The sequence below is a fragment of the Molothrus ater genome, chromosome 1 (genome assembly GCF_012460135.2).
Source record: "Molothrus ater isolate BHLD 08-10-18 breed brown headed cowbird chromosome 1, BPBGC_Mater_1.1, whole genome shotgun sequence".
NCBI lineage: Eukaryota > Metazoa > Chordata > Aves > Passeriformes > Icteridae > Molothrus > Molothrus ater.
This window is the reverse complement of record NC_050478.2, coordinates 15,548,887-15,567,219: the sequence shown is the minus strand read 5'-3', so window position 1 is coordinate 15,567,219 and position 18,333 is coordinate 15,548,887. Positions and strand designations below refer to the sequence as shown.

Genomic DNA, 18,333 nt, shown 5'->3' with positions numbered 1-18,333 from the left:
ACTTAAAAACCCAACAGGGCCCAAGAATTACTGTGAAATCCAGGGACAGCATTCACAAGTCAGATGAATCATGTACTAATAGAGATGCGCTTAAATTTAAAAAAGGGAGCAAGAGGGTGGTAGAGGTGAAGGTGCCTAGCAAGATCATGGTGACTTCCCTGCTAAACTTATCCTTTTTTTCAGAACACTTCTATATTTTTAAAATGTAGCTTGTGGTACAGCTGGAGCCCAAAATGTAGACCAGATAAACTGCTGCTACCTTGAAAAGGAGCAAAATTAATATATTCCAGAGATAGCCTATATCTTGTGTTAGCTTGCTAAGAGACACTTGGAAATGAAGCTTTGTTCTTGTGAATGGGGTGGTTTCTGATGCTACTGTTGATTAAAGGAGCAGGCAGGGCCCTCTGCCATCTCTAATACAATGGCTGGGGAAGTGTGCTGGCCTGTAGGAAGCAGCCAGGCTCATCTGCTTTCCCCAAATAGCCTCTCTGTCATCACTGTTGGAAGCACAGGCTGACTCATGGCTGCATTTCCTCTGTTCTGTGTCCCTGTGCTGCAGGCCTGGCTTCTCCAAGTGCACTAACACCAGCAGCATCCCCTTTCCGGCAGAAGTCTACCACTCCAGTTACAAAGCCCTTGGAAGGTAAGGAATAAAAATGGCTGAAATATGTTCAGGCTTATTTACTTCCTGTCAATTAACAGGTTTTACTTTCTGGTTTGCTTAGAAATTGAAGCCAGGCCTGACATGCAGTTGGAATCAGATATGAAGCTTGACAAGTTGGAGTCATTCTTGGGAAGGCTGAATAACAAAGGTTGGTAGAGTTACGAAGGGTGGCAGTGTATCCACTCTCTGACTTTAGTAAATTGATTAAAGTGCCCCTTAGTTAAAATATCTGGTAGCAGAAACTGAATACTTCTTTGCTCAGACTGCAGTTACTGAAAATTTTATTTTTGTGATTCAGTCTTTGCTAGATTTTAAGAAAAGCCTTTCACAATTGTATTACAAGTGTGCAGTAGAATAAATCACAGATGCCTAAATAACTTTCTTAATTCTCTGGAAACAGGAATGTACACATCCTCCTGTAGGGCAGAATTTCCTAAGAGCACACAGCCCGTCTGAACCATATTGCCAAATACAGTGAAACATCTTTAAATGTAGTTGAGTCCTATTAAAATCAAAATAGGATACTAAGCTGCTCCCAAGCACAATTCATTCACTTTCCTGCTTTTTTGAAAATTGACTCTCTGTAGCAGCTCATCAGCTTCCCTGCACAGCCTGTTGGCTGTTTATGAAGCTCTCTAGAGTTGTCTGGTGTTTTCATCTCATACATCTGTCCTCCATTTGTAAGACAAAAATCTTTATTACATCTTTATGTAATTTGTAGTGTAACAGATACCATAAACAAATGTATTCACATTTCAGTACAGGAGGCACTAGCATAGAATAATGACTGTGCCACACTCAATAGTCTGAAGTAGTGACTTTTCCCCTTGTGATTCTAGATCTTTTCAAAGGCAGGAATTACACAGTTGGAGGCAAGATGGAATATACAAAACCCTAAAATGCTTACATCATCATACTATAGCAACTCATTTATAATGTCCAAGTTTTCATTTAGCCTTATTTCCCTACCATTTTGTATAATGGTTATTGCATATGAGTTACAGTTTGCTGTTTTACTATTCTTTATCAACACACTTTTCTACCATCAATTAAAAAAAACTAACACACAAAAACCCCAACAAAAACCAAAATACCACCACCACACTGAAAAAAAAATTACCCAGGCAACTACCAAATGTTGCAGACATCTTTTCACTAAAAATCCTTTCTTTAGGATTTTTCCTTCTGAGAAGCTAAGAGGCCTCAGAGACAGAATGTAAACAATGGTTATCTGCTGCTGTGGAATGCAACAGGTCCACCTGTGGTTGGTCCATCTTGGATGTTTATAATTAACGGCCAATCAAGGACCGAGCTGTTTCGGACAGAGTCCAAGAGAGCTGCCTATGTTATCATTCTCTTCTTTTCTATTCTTAGCTTAGCTAGCTTAAGAAGAAACCTTTCCCTTCTTTTTCTTTTTACTATAGTTATAATGTAATATATATATATCATAAAATAATAAATCAAACCTTCTGAACATAGAGTCAACATTCTCATCTCTTCCCTCATCCAAGAACCCCTGTGACCACGGTCACAACCAAACAAGCCATTACTTTTTACATTTACCTTTTCTAGACTTAGAAACTCTAGTATGGTTATTTACTGGGTGAGCTGGTTTTTTCTTACAGTTGCTGGGATGCAAGAGACAGTGCTGACAGTTACAGGAAGATCTGTGAAAGAGGTGATGAAGCTGGATGATGATGAAACATTTTCCAAATTTTATCGCCATGTGGATTTCCCTTCCTCCTCAGTGCCTTTGGACTTTGATGAGGACTTCGATGCCATCTTTGATCCTTATGCACCAAAGTAAGAATTACTTTTCCCACATTGTTTTGAATGCTGACACAAGGGCAGTGTTCAAAATGTTCAGCTCTAAGTCATCCTTATTGGGCACGTTCATTTCTTCTGAAATCATGCTCCTGCCTGAATTGAGGAACTGATCCTGATTTCTTGTAATTGGATGATTCTCACTAGAAAAATTACCTGATGATTATAAACACTACTTGTTTTTCAGGTTGACATCTTCTGTAGCAGAGCACAAACGTGCAGTTAGGCCCACACGCAGAGTCCAGTCCTCAAGAAACCCCCTGAAAATGCTTGCAGCAAGACAAGATATCCTTCATGAATATACTGAACAAAGACTGAATGTTGCCTTTATGGAGTCAAAGCGAATGAAAGTAGAAAAAAGTAAGCTAGCAGGATGATTTGTACAAGACACCATCTTGCCTTTGTAATTAAAAAAGAAAAAAAATCTCAATGCAAAAAACGGAACTGAAGGAATGGAATGTATTCTCTGAGTGGCGATAAATTGATTGAGGTATAAGGTGAAATGTAGACTGCATAGGAGACCTGGAGAGAAGGGCATGTGTGATTCCCTCACAGAAAGCTACCTATAGCCACCTCCTGTACACAGATTTAATTATTTATTTTTAGCACAATCACCTTGTGCAGAGAGAGAGAGAGAGCCACAATGGCTGCAGGGTGTGCAGGGTGAGGACAGGAGATCAAGGAAAGCAGATCCAACCTCATCGTGCTGGGGTGAGAGCTGGCAAGAGTAAATGAATTTTTGTTCAGAGGCACTGGCCTCAATTTTGGGTCCTAATTTTCTCTCAGAAAGTGAAATTAGTCTTCTTGACTCCTTCTGATTAATTTCCATAAAGGATCAGTGCTTCGTGGGAGGGCTTACAAGGTGTTTTACTTGTGAATTTTCTTTTTCCTGACAACCAGACAGACAGCAAAGACATCATTGTAAAATTTATTCAAAGATTTGTCCAACCACTCTTACATATTGGGGTACAAGTTTTCCTTACTGCACTTGTGTAAAGAAAGATCATCTTTAACTATTGATTGTATTGATGAAAACACTAACTATATATGTAATACTTTGTTGCCAGCTCATGAGAAGGATTTCCCTGAATTATAAATTCAAAAAGTGTCTTGTCTTTGGTTGAGCAATAAACAAAAGTAGCCAAGAATCTGGACTGTAAGTTTACAGTAAAACCTGGCTAAGACTTTGAAATGTAAATGGATGTTGCATCACACTGTCTCAGCCAAATTTTAAGGGAATTACAGTTAATTAACCTTGTCTCTGTGCTGTCTTTTATTATTAATTACTTAAAAGGCATTGAAGATCTGCACAGTACTTCACAAAACATTGAGTAGGATGGTTCCTAGCAAAGCTGGTATTCATGCCAAATAGCATAATTCCGACACTGACAGTGTACTCTTGCATATCTAGAAATAAAGATAATCCTAAACCTACAAATCTTTTGGGGTAGTGGTTAATCTGCCTTTACTGTTGCTATGGAGAAGAAGAAAAACTGGAAATAATGGGCAGAAATTATTTTCTTAATGCAACAACCAATTTTTTATTATATTTTTTTAAATTTTTCATCTGTCTGTCTTTCCTCCAATTTCTTTTTATGTACAAGTGTCTACAAATTCAAATTTCTCAGAAGTAGCACTTGCTGGCCTGGCAAGCAAGGAGAACTTCAGCAACATTAGCCTGCGGAGTGTTAATCTAACAGAGCAAAACTCTAACAACAGTGCTGTGCCATACAAGAAGCTAATGCTCCTGCAAATTAAAGGTATGCTGGAACTGCTTTTACTTTCCATAAATAATAGGCTGAATGTAACATGTGGAAGTCACTACCACATTTAGATGCTTAGCTTGTTCTAAATCTTCAGGATCCCAAAACCTGAAAAAAATAAGTGGTAATTGTGTAAAAAAAGTTAAATCTTACAAATAGGTTTGCATTGGCCCACTGGTGTGTGTTTCCCAAAGAGAAAACAGAATATTTCAGAATATTTCAATATAAATTCTGGCTATCCCCTGTGGAAATGTTTAACTGTCCTATTCTTCCAGTGCTCAATATAATTTGGAAATGACGTGACAGTGTTCTTGCTCCATTTCCCCTTACAGTGCATAGTAGCATATCTGATTCTGCAAATAGCTAGGTTTTGGAAAGAAAAATTCTTAAAATCCTAAATTCTTAAAACTTTTTACTGCCTAACTGCCTACAGAAATTGTGCTATGACTTCACTTAAGCAAATGTAAAAGGTTCTGGAATTTTGCTGCTGTCTGCCATTTACTTAATTCATTTCTTTCCAGAAGGACACAGAGTTGTTAAAGCAAGAACAGGAAATAATAGAAATATTAGTTGATAGGAGACAACATTTATTTTGTTTCCTGTGAGTAAACTTTTTTTCCACAGTAGTAGTCTTTTAATTATTCTTAGACAGTCTGTTTCCACATATTTTGCTAAACGTGCTGGGATTGTTTGTGTTTCATTCAAAACAAATTAGATTGTGGCATTTTATAGTAGTAGTAAGGAATATAATTAGCTTTGTTTTCTCTTTAGGAAGAAGACATGTTCAAACAAGATTAGTTGAACCAAGAGCCTCATCACTGAACAGCGGAGACTGTTTCCTGTTGTTAACTCCACATTTATGTTTCTTGTGGGTAGGAGAGTTTGCAAATGTCATAGAAAAAGCAAAGGTCAGTACTGTTGTGAGGTTTTATTTATTATTTATTTTTAGAACCTTTGCAGTATATGTCTCTGATAAAATTGAGCCTTAGTGCCAATTCTCTCAAAAAGTGGCATGTAATTGATAGTCTGTGACAGGGAGATATGCAGGATTCCTGAAAATATGTTTTAGGTCATGCACTGAATGAAAGCTGGCATTTGTGAACTAGTGTGTAGTTTGTGAAGCTGCAAGAGAAAAAAGGATATCCTCAGGATACAGACTAAACTAAAAAAAAAAATTAGTCTGAATTGCAGGATGTCCTTTTCATTCCCATGTCCACTGAGATCACTCTTGCTTTAAGGCAAATGAAAGAATGAATGCATTTATGTAAAATTTTTTTCTAGTGTCTGTTTATTTAGTGCAATAAATAATAACAATTTCTTCTGCTATTTGCTGTATTATATCTCATTTGCCTTCTCACTGAGCAAGAATATTGCACAAGTATTTCAAAGACTTAAGCAATTCTGTTCAGATAACTGTTAATCTCTTAGGCTTCAGAACTTGCAACTTTAATTCAGACAAAGAGGGAACTTGGCTGTAGAGCTTCTTATATACAGACTATAGAAGAAGGAATAAATACCCATACCCACGCAGCCAAAGACTTCTGGAAACTCCTTGGTGGACAGACAAATTACCAGTGTAAGCATTGTTATAGTTACAGTATCTGATGCTCTACCACAATAAAATAGTAGAGTTGGTTCTCTTTAGTAAAGATAGTTGGAGTTAATTTTTTTTTTGTTATTTTTGACAATCTTTCCCTTAAGCCGCTGGAAGTCCTGAAGAAGATGAAATGTACGAAGCCGCAATAATAGAAACAAATTGCATTTACCGCCTCGTAGAGGATAAACTCATTCCTGAGGATGACTACTGGGGAAAGGTGCCAAAATGTACCCTGCTACAACCAAAAGAGGTATTGTACCACTAACTGCTCCTGTGGTAAGTGTAGGAATATGCAACTGGTAATGACTTGTAGTGACTGCAAATGTTCATGGAGAGGATCACTGAAAGCTGGGTCCTCTTTGTTTCTGAAAGGCTTCTGCACACTTTACTGTCCAGAGTGTGCTGCAAGATCTCAAGAAATTAGTTCATATTATCTTCAGAGTAAAATACCATTTTAGGAAGTGTAAATCTTTTTTGTCAACAGTGGCTTACCCCAGAGTCATGAAGCGCAAAACAAGTAGCACTTTGGAAAAACAAAACAAAATAAAACCTGCTTTTATTTCTATCCCTAGCTGACTTTTCCAGCAACCATTTCACCCATCTAAGTCAGAATGAGAGCAAGTTTCTAAAATGAGGACATGATGCATTTTCTTGAAAGTATTGAAGTCACTGCCTTTTTGCCTATATTGTAAGTTCTGTTAGCCTTCCCTGGCTGTAGGACAAGGCATAGGTCTAAATGTCAGAGAAAGCTGCTGAAACTGGACAGCTATCAGTCATGCAAAAGAACCAGATTTTTAGCAGTAAGAGCTCTCTATTCTGCTAGTGACTTCAGCCACCTAATGCACCTCAAAGCATTCCTCCTGCTTGCTTCCAGTCATCCTCAAAAACTGGACATCACAATGCAGACCACTGGTCTGTCCTTACTTGCATTGCAGGGCGCCTTGTTACTGTCACTGCAGAAACTCATATTTGGAGGCGTTTCTGTTCAGCACAAGGAAACTGGAGGATCAGGGTACCACCTAACCTAATAGTAGGTTGATTTTTTTGTTGTTTTGTTTTGATTTTAGGTGCTGGTGTTTGATTTTGGCAGTGAAGTATATGTATGGCATGGAAAAGAAGTTACTTTAGCACAAAGAAAAGTGGCATTCCAGCTGGCAAAACACTTGTGGAATGGCACCTTTGACTACTCCAATTGTGATATAAATCCTCTGGACCCCGGAGAATGCAATCCCCTCATACCCAGGTATTGTAACTCAAATTAATCTCATTACAGATACATAGTTTTCTTCCCTCTTTTCACAGTGTTTAATTTGATTCTATATCTTTTCTTCCCTTGCACAGAAAGGGACAAGGACGCCCAGACTGGGCTGTATTTGGCAGACTCACAGAACATAACGAGACGATACTGTTCAAAGAAAAATTTCTTGATTGGACAGAACTGAAGAAACTCAATGAGAAGAATTCTAGTGAATCCCTTCACCAGAAGGTGCATATAATAAGCATGCTAGGTATTTCAAACTAGATGACTTAGTTGGGATGGCAGTCAGGGAAGTTTGTGCTCAAGGATCAAGAGCATATTTTTTGTCTTGTGGGCTTTGACCTAGGGGTCAGAACATCACCTCCTACAGTGAACCCACAGAGTTGTTTTATATTATTGTTATTTATAGATTACAATATAACTATATCTTATGTGTTGCTTATATATTATATATAATAATATATTTATTGTTATTATTATTATTATTATTAATATATGAGCCAGGCAGCTCAATGAATACTGCTGAGGTGGCTCTGACAGGGCTTCAAATGATGACAAGATACTAAAGTACTGAAATACGCAGAAGTCAAAATGTTTGACTGGAACTGTGGGGCAAGGAGAAAAAAATGCTGTGTTCAAAGAAATCCCTTCTCTGTGTTTTCTGACAGGAAGAATCTAGATCTGACTCTAAACCATATGATGTCATGCTAATGGTAGCTGTGCCTCAAACAACTGTAGGCACGGTCTTGGATGGAATGAATATTGGCCGGGGTTACGGACTGGTAGAAGGAGAAGACGGGAGGCAGTTTGAAATTATCACTGCCTCTGTGGATGTCTGGCATATCCTGGAATTCGATTATAGTAGACTGCCTAAGCAAAGCATAGGGCAGTTCCATGAGGGAGACACATACGTGGTGAAGTGGAAGTACATGGTGAGCACTACAGGTTAGTGAACAATTCCATTTCATCCTGCTGAAACATGCAGAAATGCAGCTGAAACTCTGCTGTTGGTGATGACATCCAGACTTAGATTTCCATGGATGTGAGACAGTTTGAAAGGTTAGGGATGCTAATTTCGCCTTTCTAGGTCAATAAAATGTAAAGTTTTGTATTTTATTTAAAAGAAAACAGTAGAAAATAAGGAAGTTGTAGTTATTTTTGGTACACCAGATGTAATGCTTCCATCTCTGCTTTTACCCACCATTGGTGGTGTACATGTTCACAGGACAGTTCATTAAGCCCACAGCTTAACACCAAAATAGTTAGGCAGCTGGACTAATGGCAGTGGTCTGAATGTCTCACAAAAGAGATAGGCTTAGCAACAAGAAAAACCTTTGCTGGTTATGGAGATCAATAACAATGACGGGAAAAGCCCTTGCCAGCTCATTGCCCTTGCTATCCCTTCTGCTGTTGCTGGAAATGCTTTGATCTGGATTTGAGGCTCAGCAGTGTTCTGACAAAGAGCCTGAGAGCAGCAGGCAAAGCCTGAGAACCAGTCAGTTCAATGAGCCCACTGGAACTCTCCCTTCTGGCACTAAACTAAGAATAGGTGGTTTTTGTGATAAGTTAAAAACAAATAGTCTAAAACTGATTGTTCCAAATAGACTTTATTAAAGTCAGTTGAAAGCACTTAACAGTTATACAGCTTCAGGCTTTTAGCCAAAAAATGTAGGTAGGTCTTAGTCAGGATCATTGAGATCAGATACTGGCAAATCCAAGAAAAATACAAAAGCTTGTAAGTGTTGGGAGAAGTGGGTAACACTAGTACTGAACTGTAAACAGATTTCTAATCCAAATGGATGAAAACATATTCCATCACTCCAAAACAGAGTAAATTTTTATGTAGGAGGCAGTACTTTTATGGGCTGAATGTACAGATAAGAATGAAACCCATAAATTTTAAAGTAAGTAGTGTTTTAAGTATTCTCAACTTGAAAAAAACAGGATGCTTTCTCTTAAGTGTTTCACTTGGATGCTGCTCAGCACTGCTGGAATCAAGGCAGATGTTTTAACTTTTTTTTTTTCAAATCTGTTTTAAAACTCTTGGGTTTTTTAAAATCTTTGATTTCATTCTAACTGTTTATTCTCTATTCACTGTAAAGACTGCAATATTCTGTAAGTGGTTGTGTTGTGAATTTCACTTGCTGTAAACATCATTTGCTTATCATAACAAGTAAATGCCGACTCTTAAGGAGAAAAAAAAAAAAAAGCAGCTCCTCTCCTGCTGCCAAAGAACAGTGTGTAATGTGGAAAATCAGCCATAATGCACTCTTCTGCTAACATTACTGGACAGGCCATTTCACATGCAAATTGGCTCAAATGCTGTCAGTTATTTTTCTCCAGATAGTAACAGGTCTTTCTACATCTCTTTCTCCAGCCAACACAGGCATCTCTGCCTGTGGGCTTACATCCACCTGAGGAGACAATGCCAGCTCTGCATGGGGACACTCTGGCTTGGAGACTTAATGTTCCTCCAATTGCACATTTTTTTCTTTCCTGTTCTGGATGGGATAGTGCTGAGCTGGCAAATGAGATGAAACCATGTGCTGTTTAAACCTATAGCCAGAATATTTTCTTCAGCATGTGCTCTCTGTTTCACAGTTGGAAGCAGACAAAAAGGAGAGCAACAACTACGGGCTGTTGGAAAAGAGAAATGTGTGTATTTCTTTTGGCAAGGAAGGCACTCCACAGTGAGTGAGAAAGGAACATCAGCTCTCATGACAGTGGAACTTGATGAAGAGAGAGGAGCACAGGTGAGCTTCCTAGATGGCAGACCTGGTAAGATCTGCCTGTCTGGATAGCCATGAACAGTAAACAGGAATTATCTTCTTTGCCTCCTCCCTTTCTGTAAACGTGTTCTTGCCATTACAAATACAGACCTCAGAATTACTTTTGACATTATTCCAATTGCCAGAGACACGTAAGCTCTTTATGGACTGTCATTCCCAAATGCTGCTTCTAAGGATATTTCTGAAAAAGGCTGAAGAAGGTCTTTTCTCCCTTCTCTGCAGGAATAGGTGAAGCACAGTTGCACAGATTCATGCCATCCTTTCAAGTGCATGTTCAGATAGCAGGACTGTCTTCCTAGTGCTAAGGAGAAGCACTTTTTGCAGGCCAAGGCAAAAAAATACATTGGAAATTTTGAATTTGCTTACTCTGTAATTACATATTAATTGAATTGTTTGCAGAGATTTTAGGAAATGAAGGTGAAGCTGAGAGGTCAGGCTAATTTGCTTTGTCTTTAGGCAGACTTGGGCTTTCCTGTGGCTTCAATGTTACCAGCATACAAGATGGATGGTTTAAAGTTACTTTCTGTGCCTTGGTCCTGCTTTAATTAGATTTTTAACAGCAGCATAGAAATGACCAGAAAGACAGGAGTTCATAGAGGAGAAATATAAGGGCCCTTGATCAAGAGTGTGAGAGTCTCTGCAACACAGCTGATTAAGGAATTGGCTATATCAGTTTCATACTCCTTATGCAATGTTTAGTGAGCAAAGAACATGCATGTTATCATAGAAACCAGTTTTATAGCAAATTTTGAACCTACTTCAATTCCTGTGTTATCTCCATAACGGTTTCAGTGAACATCAGTCAAGGTGGACAGCTTCTGTAAATATTCATAAAATTCAAAAAATGCATAGTTTAAACCAATTTAAATTAAAGTTCATTTGGTATTCCATTATCCTCTGAAACTCAATTGTTGGATTCCAGCTAGAGTTTCTTGTAATATGCAGGCCACATATGGAACCCATTGCATGCTGATATATGGTAATTTAAACAATAGTCAGCAGTTGTAAAGTAGAAGGAAAGCCATCTTTGTGGGTGGCCATAACTATATAATTTTTAATAATCCATAGAGACCAGTTTTCCTGAGTCTGTATACTTCTTTTATTTTTTTAATGAAGAGTGGTGCTTTCAATTTCCAGGTACAAGTCCTTCAAGGGAAAGAACCACCGTGCTTCTTGCAGTGTTTCCAAGGAGGGATGATTGTGCATGCTGGAAGAAGGGAAGAGGAAGAAGAAAATGCACAAAGTAAATTATTGTTAGTTAAGCGTTTCTGCCCCAAAATCCTTTTTTAGCTGTTGTGGAGAGCTTTGTATTCAGCCTCAACTACCCTACTCTGTAGAAAAGAAAAATGAATGCCATGAAACTCTTGAGACAGCTTTGCAATGCTTTGTTTCAAGGTAGCCTTTTTCTTCTTTGAGCAGAGAATGGATTTTGGCACCCTAGAGCATGTTGACTTGATTGTATTGATGGACATAGAATTTTCTTAGTTTGATTTTACTTAAGCCAAGTGCCCATTTGCTTTGAAGTATGTCCTTTTCTACACAGTCTGGGGAAGAAGAGTGTTTTTATGAGCAGTTCTTCTGCTCCAAAGAAAGCTCTAAGCTTTTATTACCCAGTCATTGCTTTTTGTAACATATTCCTTGGATGCAGAAGTTGAGGTAGGAGAATTTCAATGGAAGTGTAGCTTGGAGATGCTCCAGTTTTCACTTGACTGTGACCTTATGTTCCTAAGGTGCAGAGGGGAAAAGGAGCTGAAAAGGAGGAATACTGTGTTTGTTTCCCTTCTTCACCATATGAAACAGCAGAACTTGACTCTTCTGCTCTGTTAAGCTCTTCAGCTCTCAATACTTGTGCTCTTGTAGCAAGGTTTTAGAAGGCATCTCTTCTGCACAGGGTTTCTGAAGTAACGTTAGCCAAACCCAGTGCTTAGCTAGTTCATTCTATCACAATGTAGGCATGCAGTAGGTGAAATTCATCCAGTATGAGAACAACTGGTCCAGAGCAGAGGTTTTTAATTTTCAGTCCCATGTGATTTTATAATAGTGCTGCTCTGTTCCTGTCTGCTCCAGGTGATTGGAGGCTTTATTGCGTGCGAGGAGAAGTTCCCAATGAAGGAAACTTACTTGAAGTAGCATGTCACTGCAGCAGCCTGCGTTCCAGGACATCCATGATTGTTCTCAATATCAACAAAGCTCTCATCTACCTGTGGCATGGCTGCAAAGCACAGGCTCACACCAAGGATGTAGGAAGAACAGCAGCCAATAAAATAAAAGAACAGTGAGTGTCTGATCTATATTTTGGAGATGATTATACAGACTACCGATTTACTTGAAGCAGTCTTACTCAAAGAAAATTTGAAATAAATAAAGCTGTCCTCTAAGTACACATGCAGCATGTGCATGCTTCATCAGGAGGAGGAGTGAAGGCTGGTTGGTTTGGTAGAGTGGAGAAAACTCCTATCCTGTAATTGCTTTCACTGGAGGTCAAATGTATTTATTAATAAACTCATAGAATGGTTGGAAGGGACCTTAAAGATCATCTAACTCCAATCTCCCTGCCATGGTCAGAGATACCTTCCACTAGACCAGATTGCTCAAAGCCCCATGCAACCTGGCCCTGAACCCTTCCAGGGACTGGGCACCTACATTCTTCCTACTCTACTAAATACAGTTAAAACAAAGTCGTTTTCCATTTGGAGTGAGATGCTAAACAACTGAAAAGCAAATCAAAGCACATTCAATGGGAGGATTAGAATCCAGCCTTGTGAGTAAGGAAGGGGAAATTAACTTGGGAAAGCATGCAAGGAGGACAGCAGCCATTACAAAAGCAGGTAGTTACAATCCCTACTGAGAACTCCTGTGAGCATCTCCTTCACTCTGGGAATGGGATCCAAATGCTACAAGATAGCTGTTGAAATTCCCTGTCTGGTTTTTGGATAATTTTTCAAAGTGCTTGTGTTGGCCTGAAGTGTGCAACAAGCCTGTAAGGTACTTTTGGGGTCCACCAATGTGAGTGGCCAGCAGGTTTGTGTGTTAGCTGTGTTTGGGGCAGGAGCAATATGAGTCCACTCTCTCTTTGTGTTTTATAGGTGTCCACTGGAGGCAGGGCTGCACAGCAGCAGCAAGGTGACGATTCATGAATGTGATGAAGGGTCAGAGCCCTTGGGATTCTGGGACGCCTTGGGGAGGAGAGATCGGAAGGCCTATGACTGCATGTTGCAAGGTAGAGCTGCCTTCCTGGATTTGGCACTCACATTTTACTCTACTAGTCTGCAGTGTTGTCAGATATAATGTAAAGTTTTGAAGAATTTTTTAGTAGTTGAGTTCTTCAGAAAAAAGCTTCCAAAAATCTTACTGAGTTAAGTAATACTGTTCTAGAAGGAAATTACTGGAAAAACCAAATGTTTCATTTTGTTCTCCCCCGCTTCTGCTGCCCCTCTGTATTCAGGCAGCACAGAGCAATAGTTAACACTGTTACAAATATATTTTGCTTCTCTTCTGAAGGGATTTAAGAGGCAGTTCTCCTCACATTCCTGTCCAGCCTTTGCTTTGAAACTGCCAACAAAGGTAGCAGGGGAATTGATTTGCCAAGTGGAAAATTTGTCAGCTAACTCTGCGATGGGCTTGCTTCACTTAAGTTGCAGAACAGCGGGTTATGAAATGGCTGATAGTAACTAACCAGGATCAGATTCAGACTGATGGCAGCCAGCCCCTCAGCTCGACTTCTTTACAGCTGTTGCTAGTCGCTCAAGACATCTGGTTGTCTTTCCTGATTATTCAAAACCCAGGAAATTTAGGTCTTTTTTAAAGTGAATTGTTAGTTTTTACAATTAAGTCTTAACATTTTTTGTTGTGACTCTTCTTAATTTTTGTTTTTTAAAGATCCTGGAAAGTTTAATTTCACACCCCGCCTGTTCAGCCTCAGTAGTTCATCAGGAGAATTCTCGGCCACTGAGTATGTATACCCTTCAAGAGACCCTGCTGTCATCAATTCCATGCCATTCTTGCAAGAGGATCTTTACACTGCCCCACAGCCAGGTATGTGCTTTAAAATACTTGAATAACAAGAAAACGGATGACTGTAACCTGCATTGGGCAGTGTCTTAGTGACTGTAAGCACTTCTAACTTGATATATCACAGGAAAATGTGTGCATGTGACGCTTATACAGTACTAAGCAGTAACAGTAATTTTTCCATGATGAAGATGCTGAAAAATAATCAAGTGTATGTATGTATGTATGCCAGAAGCTTGCTGTAAAAATACATTATTTATATCAGAGAATCAAAGTCCAGCTGAAGTTTAGCTGGATAATTAAAAAAGGAATTGGTAAGATGTGAAATGATCCTGTTGTGATGCTGGCAAGCACATAAGACTGGGGTTGTTCAGGGGATTACAAAAACTAGTAAGTGGCTAATGATGGATTTGCTATTTTCTGACTGTGTAGCACTCTTCCTTGTTGACAATCACCATGAAGTGTACCTGTGGCAAGGCTGGTGGCCTGTGGAGAACAAAATCACTGGATCAGCTCGAATCAGGTGGGCTACAGACAGGAAATGCGCCATGGAGACGGTGCTGCGGTACTGCAAAGGTAACAGACTGCTGTGCCTGCTCTGTGTGTCACACCTGTCCATGCCTTCTGTGCTGAGCTGAAAGGTGCTCCCCCAATGTTATCAATAAACACCAGTTCATTTAAGATACATTCCCCACTCTTTCTTAGCAAACCACTTGTCTAGGAACAGCGTTGTTCCCAAATTGCCAAGATACTCTACTGACTCTCCTCTCAGTGGAAAGGCTTTATTTATTGTGTTACACCTCAGAATCACAAGTTAACAGTTTAAACATTCTCACTTAAGCCTCCAAGCTTAAGCTTAGTTGGTTCTTGGCAGGACACTTCTGCTGAGCATACCAGGTTACTTTTACCTGAATTTGGCTTATTTCAGAGCATCACACTCTGCTTACTCTATTCTAAGTCTGCTTTTGTAAGATCAAAAAGGCATTGGGTTAGAAGTAGCTGTTGGGGATTTTCAGCATATATGTTTTAATCTTTGCAGTCAGATACAGTAAAAGACAGGTGTAAAAATACTGAAAAACATGTTAAAAGGTCCCATATTAATTAAAAAGAAATTCTGGAAAATTTATTCTTTCTGCCTTAAGCTGCTTCAGCTTTTCAGGAAAAATTAAATACCCTTAGGAGGTAAATTTGAATAGTGTGTGAGATTGCAAAATACTGTACCTCTTGTAATTTCTCCCTCCTTTTTTTTTTTTGTATTTTGACTGTTTTTAGGAAAAAATGTGAAGAAGCCCCCCAAATCCTATCTAATTCATGCTGGCCTAGAGCCTCTGACATTCACTAACATGTTCCCAAGTTGGGAGCACAGGGAAGACATCGCAGAGATCACAGAAATGGTAAATATTTTCATTGCATAATCTGTTTCCTATTGCTAGTAATTGTGCCTTACGTTGTCAGTAACATTGGTTGCTTCCACTGGCAAGCCCCAAGATCCAGAGGATATACTTAGAAAGCACAGTTCAGGAGTCTGCATAGGAAAAGAAAAAGCCAACACCACAGCTAAATTCTGACTGGGAATGTGTATATCTGAGGCATTGCTTTTTTATTTTTCATGTAACTTCTCATATTCGTTTTTTTTGTTAAAAACAGAAGGAAAGTGTTACCTGAATCATCTCTTAGAAAGAGATGCGCTGGAGTTTGTGCTTAACAGAATAGCTGCTTCAGTCATGCAGCAATGTGCCGTTCTGGTCTGTTCCCCAGATTTGAAGTGCACAGGAACAAAACACTTTTCAAAGGATCAGCTGTCTCCAAAGGCTTTGTTACTGACTTCCTCACCTGGGATTCAGAGTCACAGCCAAATTACATGGGGCTGCTTTAAATCTTTCAGTCAAAGGGCATCTCAACACAAATGACTTTTTCTGTTTTGTAAGTTTTCTACAGACGTCCTTAGTAGAAAATGCTGGCTTCATGACTAGAAACAGATTTCAGCCTTAAACTGAGATTCTGGGAGAACAGGATGTCCTTCTGCTAAGTGCAGACCTGTTTTTAGCTGTGAAATTTTTGTAGGGCAGCTCTGTTGGCCTGTGTGCACACCTGTACATACAGCTTTATGCTCAGGCAGGGCAGGTTATCCCATGCCATCTGCAGATGGCCATGGGCACAGCTGATGCTTTCAGCATTGTGATCCTGTTCTCTGTTTTCTCCTTTCAGGACGCTGAGGTTTCTAATCAGATAATACTTGTAGAGGACGTGCTAGCCAAGCTGTGTAAAACAGTGTATCCATTAGCAGATCTCTTAGCTAGGCCTCTGCCTGAGGGAGTTGATCCACTGAAGCTTGAAATTTACCTTTCAGATAAGGACTTTGAGGTAAGGAGAGGATAGGTGCACTGTTACTCTGTGCATCTATGCCTAACCATGCAAGAAGGTAATTTGCTGGTTGTGCTACTCATCAGTTGTTTTTGCTAATAGTACATCCTTTCATTTTAAATGCAGGTTGCATTAGAGATGACAAGAGAGGAGTACAATGCACTGCCATCTTGGAAGCAAGTTAACCTGAAGAAGGCAAAAGGACTTTTCTGAGCTGTGTTTATGGAAGTGAGCACTAAAGGGATGTCCACTCTCACTTTCTATGTCCTTTAGAAGAATTGTACCCTACATTTACAGAACAAATAAAAATAATCCGAAGTTATTAGTGACTACCTATCTGGAGGTGTGTAATATTATAATAAAAGGCCAAGAGAACTCTTTGAAAATGGAATTCAATTTTGACTCTTAAAGGTAATGTTTTTAAGCTCCGTTCTCCTATGCACTTAAACAGTAGTTTCTTGAGCTACTGCTGCAGGTGTCCTTTGGCTATATCCAATACTTGCCATTTTTGTTTTTAAAGAAGTTCTCTTTGTAAAGTGTTATTTTGTTAGTTTGTGGATTACAAAGAATTTATATTTATATAAACACATAGAACAAGTATGTATTTAACAATGCAATATGTATTCACTTTCAAGACTTCCATGTCAAAACTACAGAAAAGTAGCTGGATGGCAGTTGCTTGTACTGAATTAGCTATACCACCAATATGTATCTCCTTTGCATTCTGAAAAGTTTCTCTTTGCAATAGTTAATGAATTGTTCTCAGTGCTGCTTCAGGTGCTAAACTGAACAAAGCATTTGTATTTATAGCATGGATTTCTTGAGAAACTATGCGAATCAACCTTTATACTTTATTATCCAAAAATGTATAGTGCCTTGTTTTTTGTGTACAGTTTATATACAAAAAAAAAAGATTGGTCTGCATTTTGAAGATGGCTTAGAATGGTCTCCTATGTTACTTTTATAATAGTAGAAATAAAAACATCTCAATTTCTAATCCTTGTTGTAAACATTAAACATGTCTTTTGTGATATAAGAACCGAAAGTAAAAGCTTCTGAATAAACTCTTAGCGATGCTCTGACTTGTCATTAATTTGTACTGTAATCTGTACTAGCATTGGAACCTCCCATAACATAGTATTTTCTCAAAATATTTTAACCTTTGATGTCTGTGGGTATTGTACAGAGTTATAATTTGAGAAGCAGATAATGTAGAAAATAATCAATGTATGAGATAAAGTTGGGCAAAACTTTATTGCTGAATGTTGGAACCTGTCAGTCACACAACTCTGTATTCTTTGGGTTTCCCTGTTTTATATATGAAACCAAAATTATTATGCTGGTTTTCAAAATTTGAAAAAATCTTTTCAACCTTTGTGCAATTGGGAGTAAAATTTGAATTGAAAATGAGCGTTGTGTCTATTCTTTACTCAGTTAATTAGGACATTGAATAGAATCTTTGAGTAAATATTTGCTTATGGTTTGAAATGTTTTTCAGACATTGGCATTTCTATAACAAGCTGTGTGGTTCTCCTCTGTATCCAAGTGGGTTTTAGCATTTTCATTACTGTCTGCATAGTTTTCCTTCTGCCCTGCAACCATTTAGAGCTGCTCATGGTGATATCTCAGGTTTTAGCTTTTCTTGGGGTGGTGCCTGTTGCTGCTCTTGTCATTCTCCTAGGCTTGAAGTCGGATTTTTGAATGTGTGAGGTGTGGATTTCTGCAAGATCTGCAATAAGTATTGCTTCACCATTAAAGTGAATCTTGTTTTGACAGATGGACTGGTGAGTTGTAACCAAGCCTTTAAGTAAATTCATTAAAAATGTAGAACTATGTCAGTACTATTCACCTGATGTGAGATATTACAGGTGGATTTTCAGCAGTGGAGTATTTCCTTTCATGTATGGACTTCTGTCAAGAACTGAAATGAAATAACCCAAGAAAATGTTAGGAGCAGTATTCAGAGCCAGAATGCTTCTTACATACATGCCAGCAAAAAGCTGTTTAGATGGCAGTTCCTCAGAGGTCCTCAGCTGCATGTGATACACTGTTAGTTTGAAAAT

At 38.8% G+C, this 18,333-nt stretch overlaps 1 protein-coding gene across 3 annotated transcripts in view; it reads left to right on the top strand.

Moving 5' to 3' along the window:
- SVIL (supervillin) overlaps positions 1-17,680 on the top strand; it is a 59,800-nt gene extending 42,120 nt beyond the window's left edge. For all 3 annotated transcript variants that reach the window (XM_054513995.1, XM_054513993.1, XM_036406333.2), the window contains 20 exons: positions 560-643; positions 726-812; positions 2,290-2,467; positions 2,676-2,848; positions 4,093-4,248; positions 5,023-5,159; positions 5,680-5,827; positions 5,953-6,098; positions 6,916-7,091; positions 7,190-7,334; positions 7,775-8,051; positions 9,708-9,859; positions 11,033-11,138; positions 11,963-12,170; positions 12,982-13,115; positions 13,775-13,930; positions 14,339-14,482; positions 15,179-15,300; positions 16,115-16,270; positions 16,397-17,680. In XM_054513995.1, the coding sequence (XP_054369970.1) occupies positions 560-643; positions 726-812; positions 2,290-2,467; positions 2,676-2,848; positions 4,093-4,248; positions 5,023-5,159; positions 5,680-5,827; positions 5,953-6,098; positions 6,916-7,091; positions 7,190-7,334; positions 7,775-8,051; positions 9,708-9,859; positions 11,033-11,138; positions 11,963-12,170; positions 12,982-13,115; positions 13,775-13,930; positions 14,339-14,482; positions 15,179-15,300; positions 16,115-16,270; positions 16,397-16,483 (2,972 nt within the window). In that variant the 3' untranslated portion in view covers positions 16,484-17,680. The remainder of the gene's footprint in view (positions 1-559; positions 644-725; positions 813-2,289; positions 2,468-2,675; positions 2,849-4,092; positions 4,249-5,022; positions 5,160-5,679; positions 5,828-5,952; positions 6,099-6,915; positions 7,092-7,189; positions 7,335-7,774; positions 8,052-9,707; positions 9,860-11,032; positions 11,139-11,962; positions 12,171-12,981; positions 13,116-13,774; positions 13,931-14,338; positions 14,483-15,178; positions 15,301-16,114; positions 16,271-16,396) is intronic.
- The last annotated feature ends 653 nt before the right edge of the window (positions 17,681-18,333 follow it).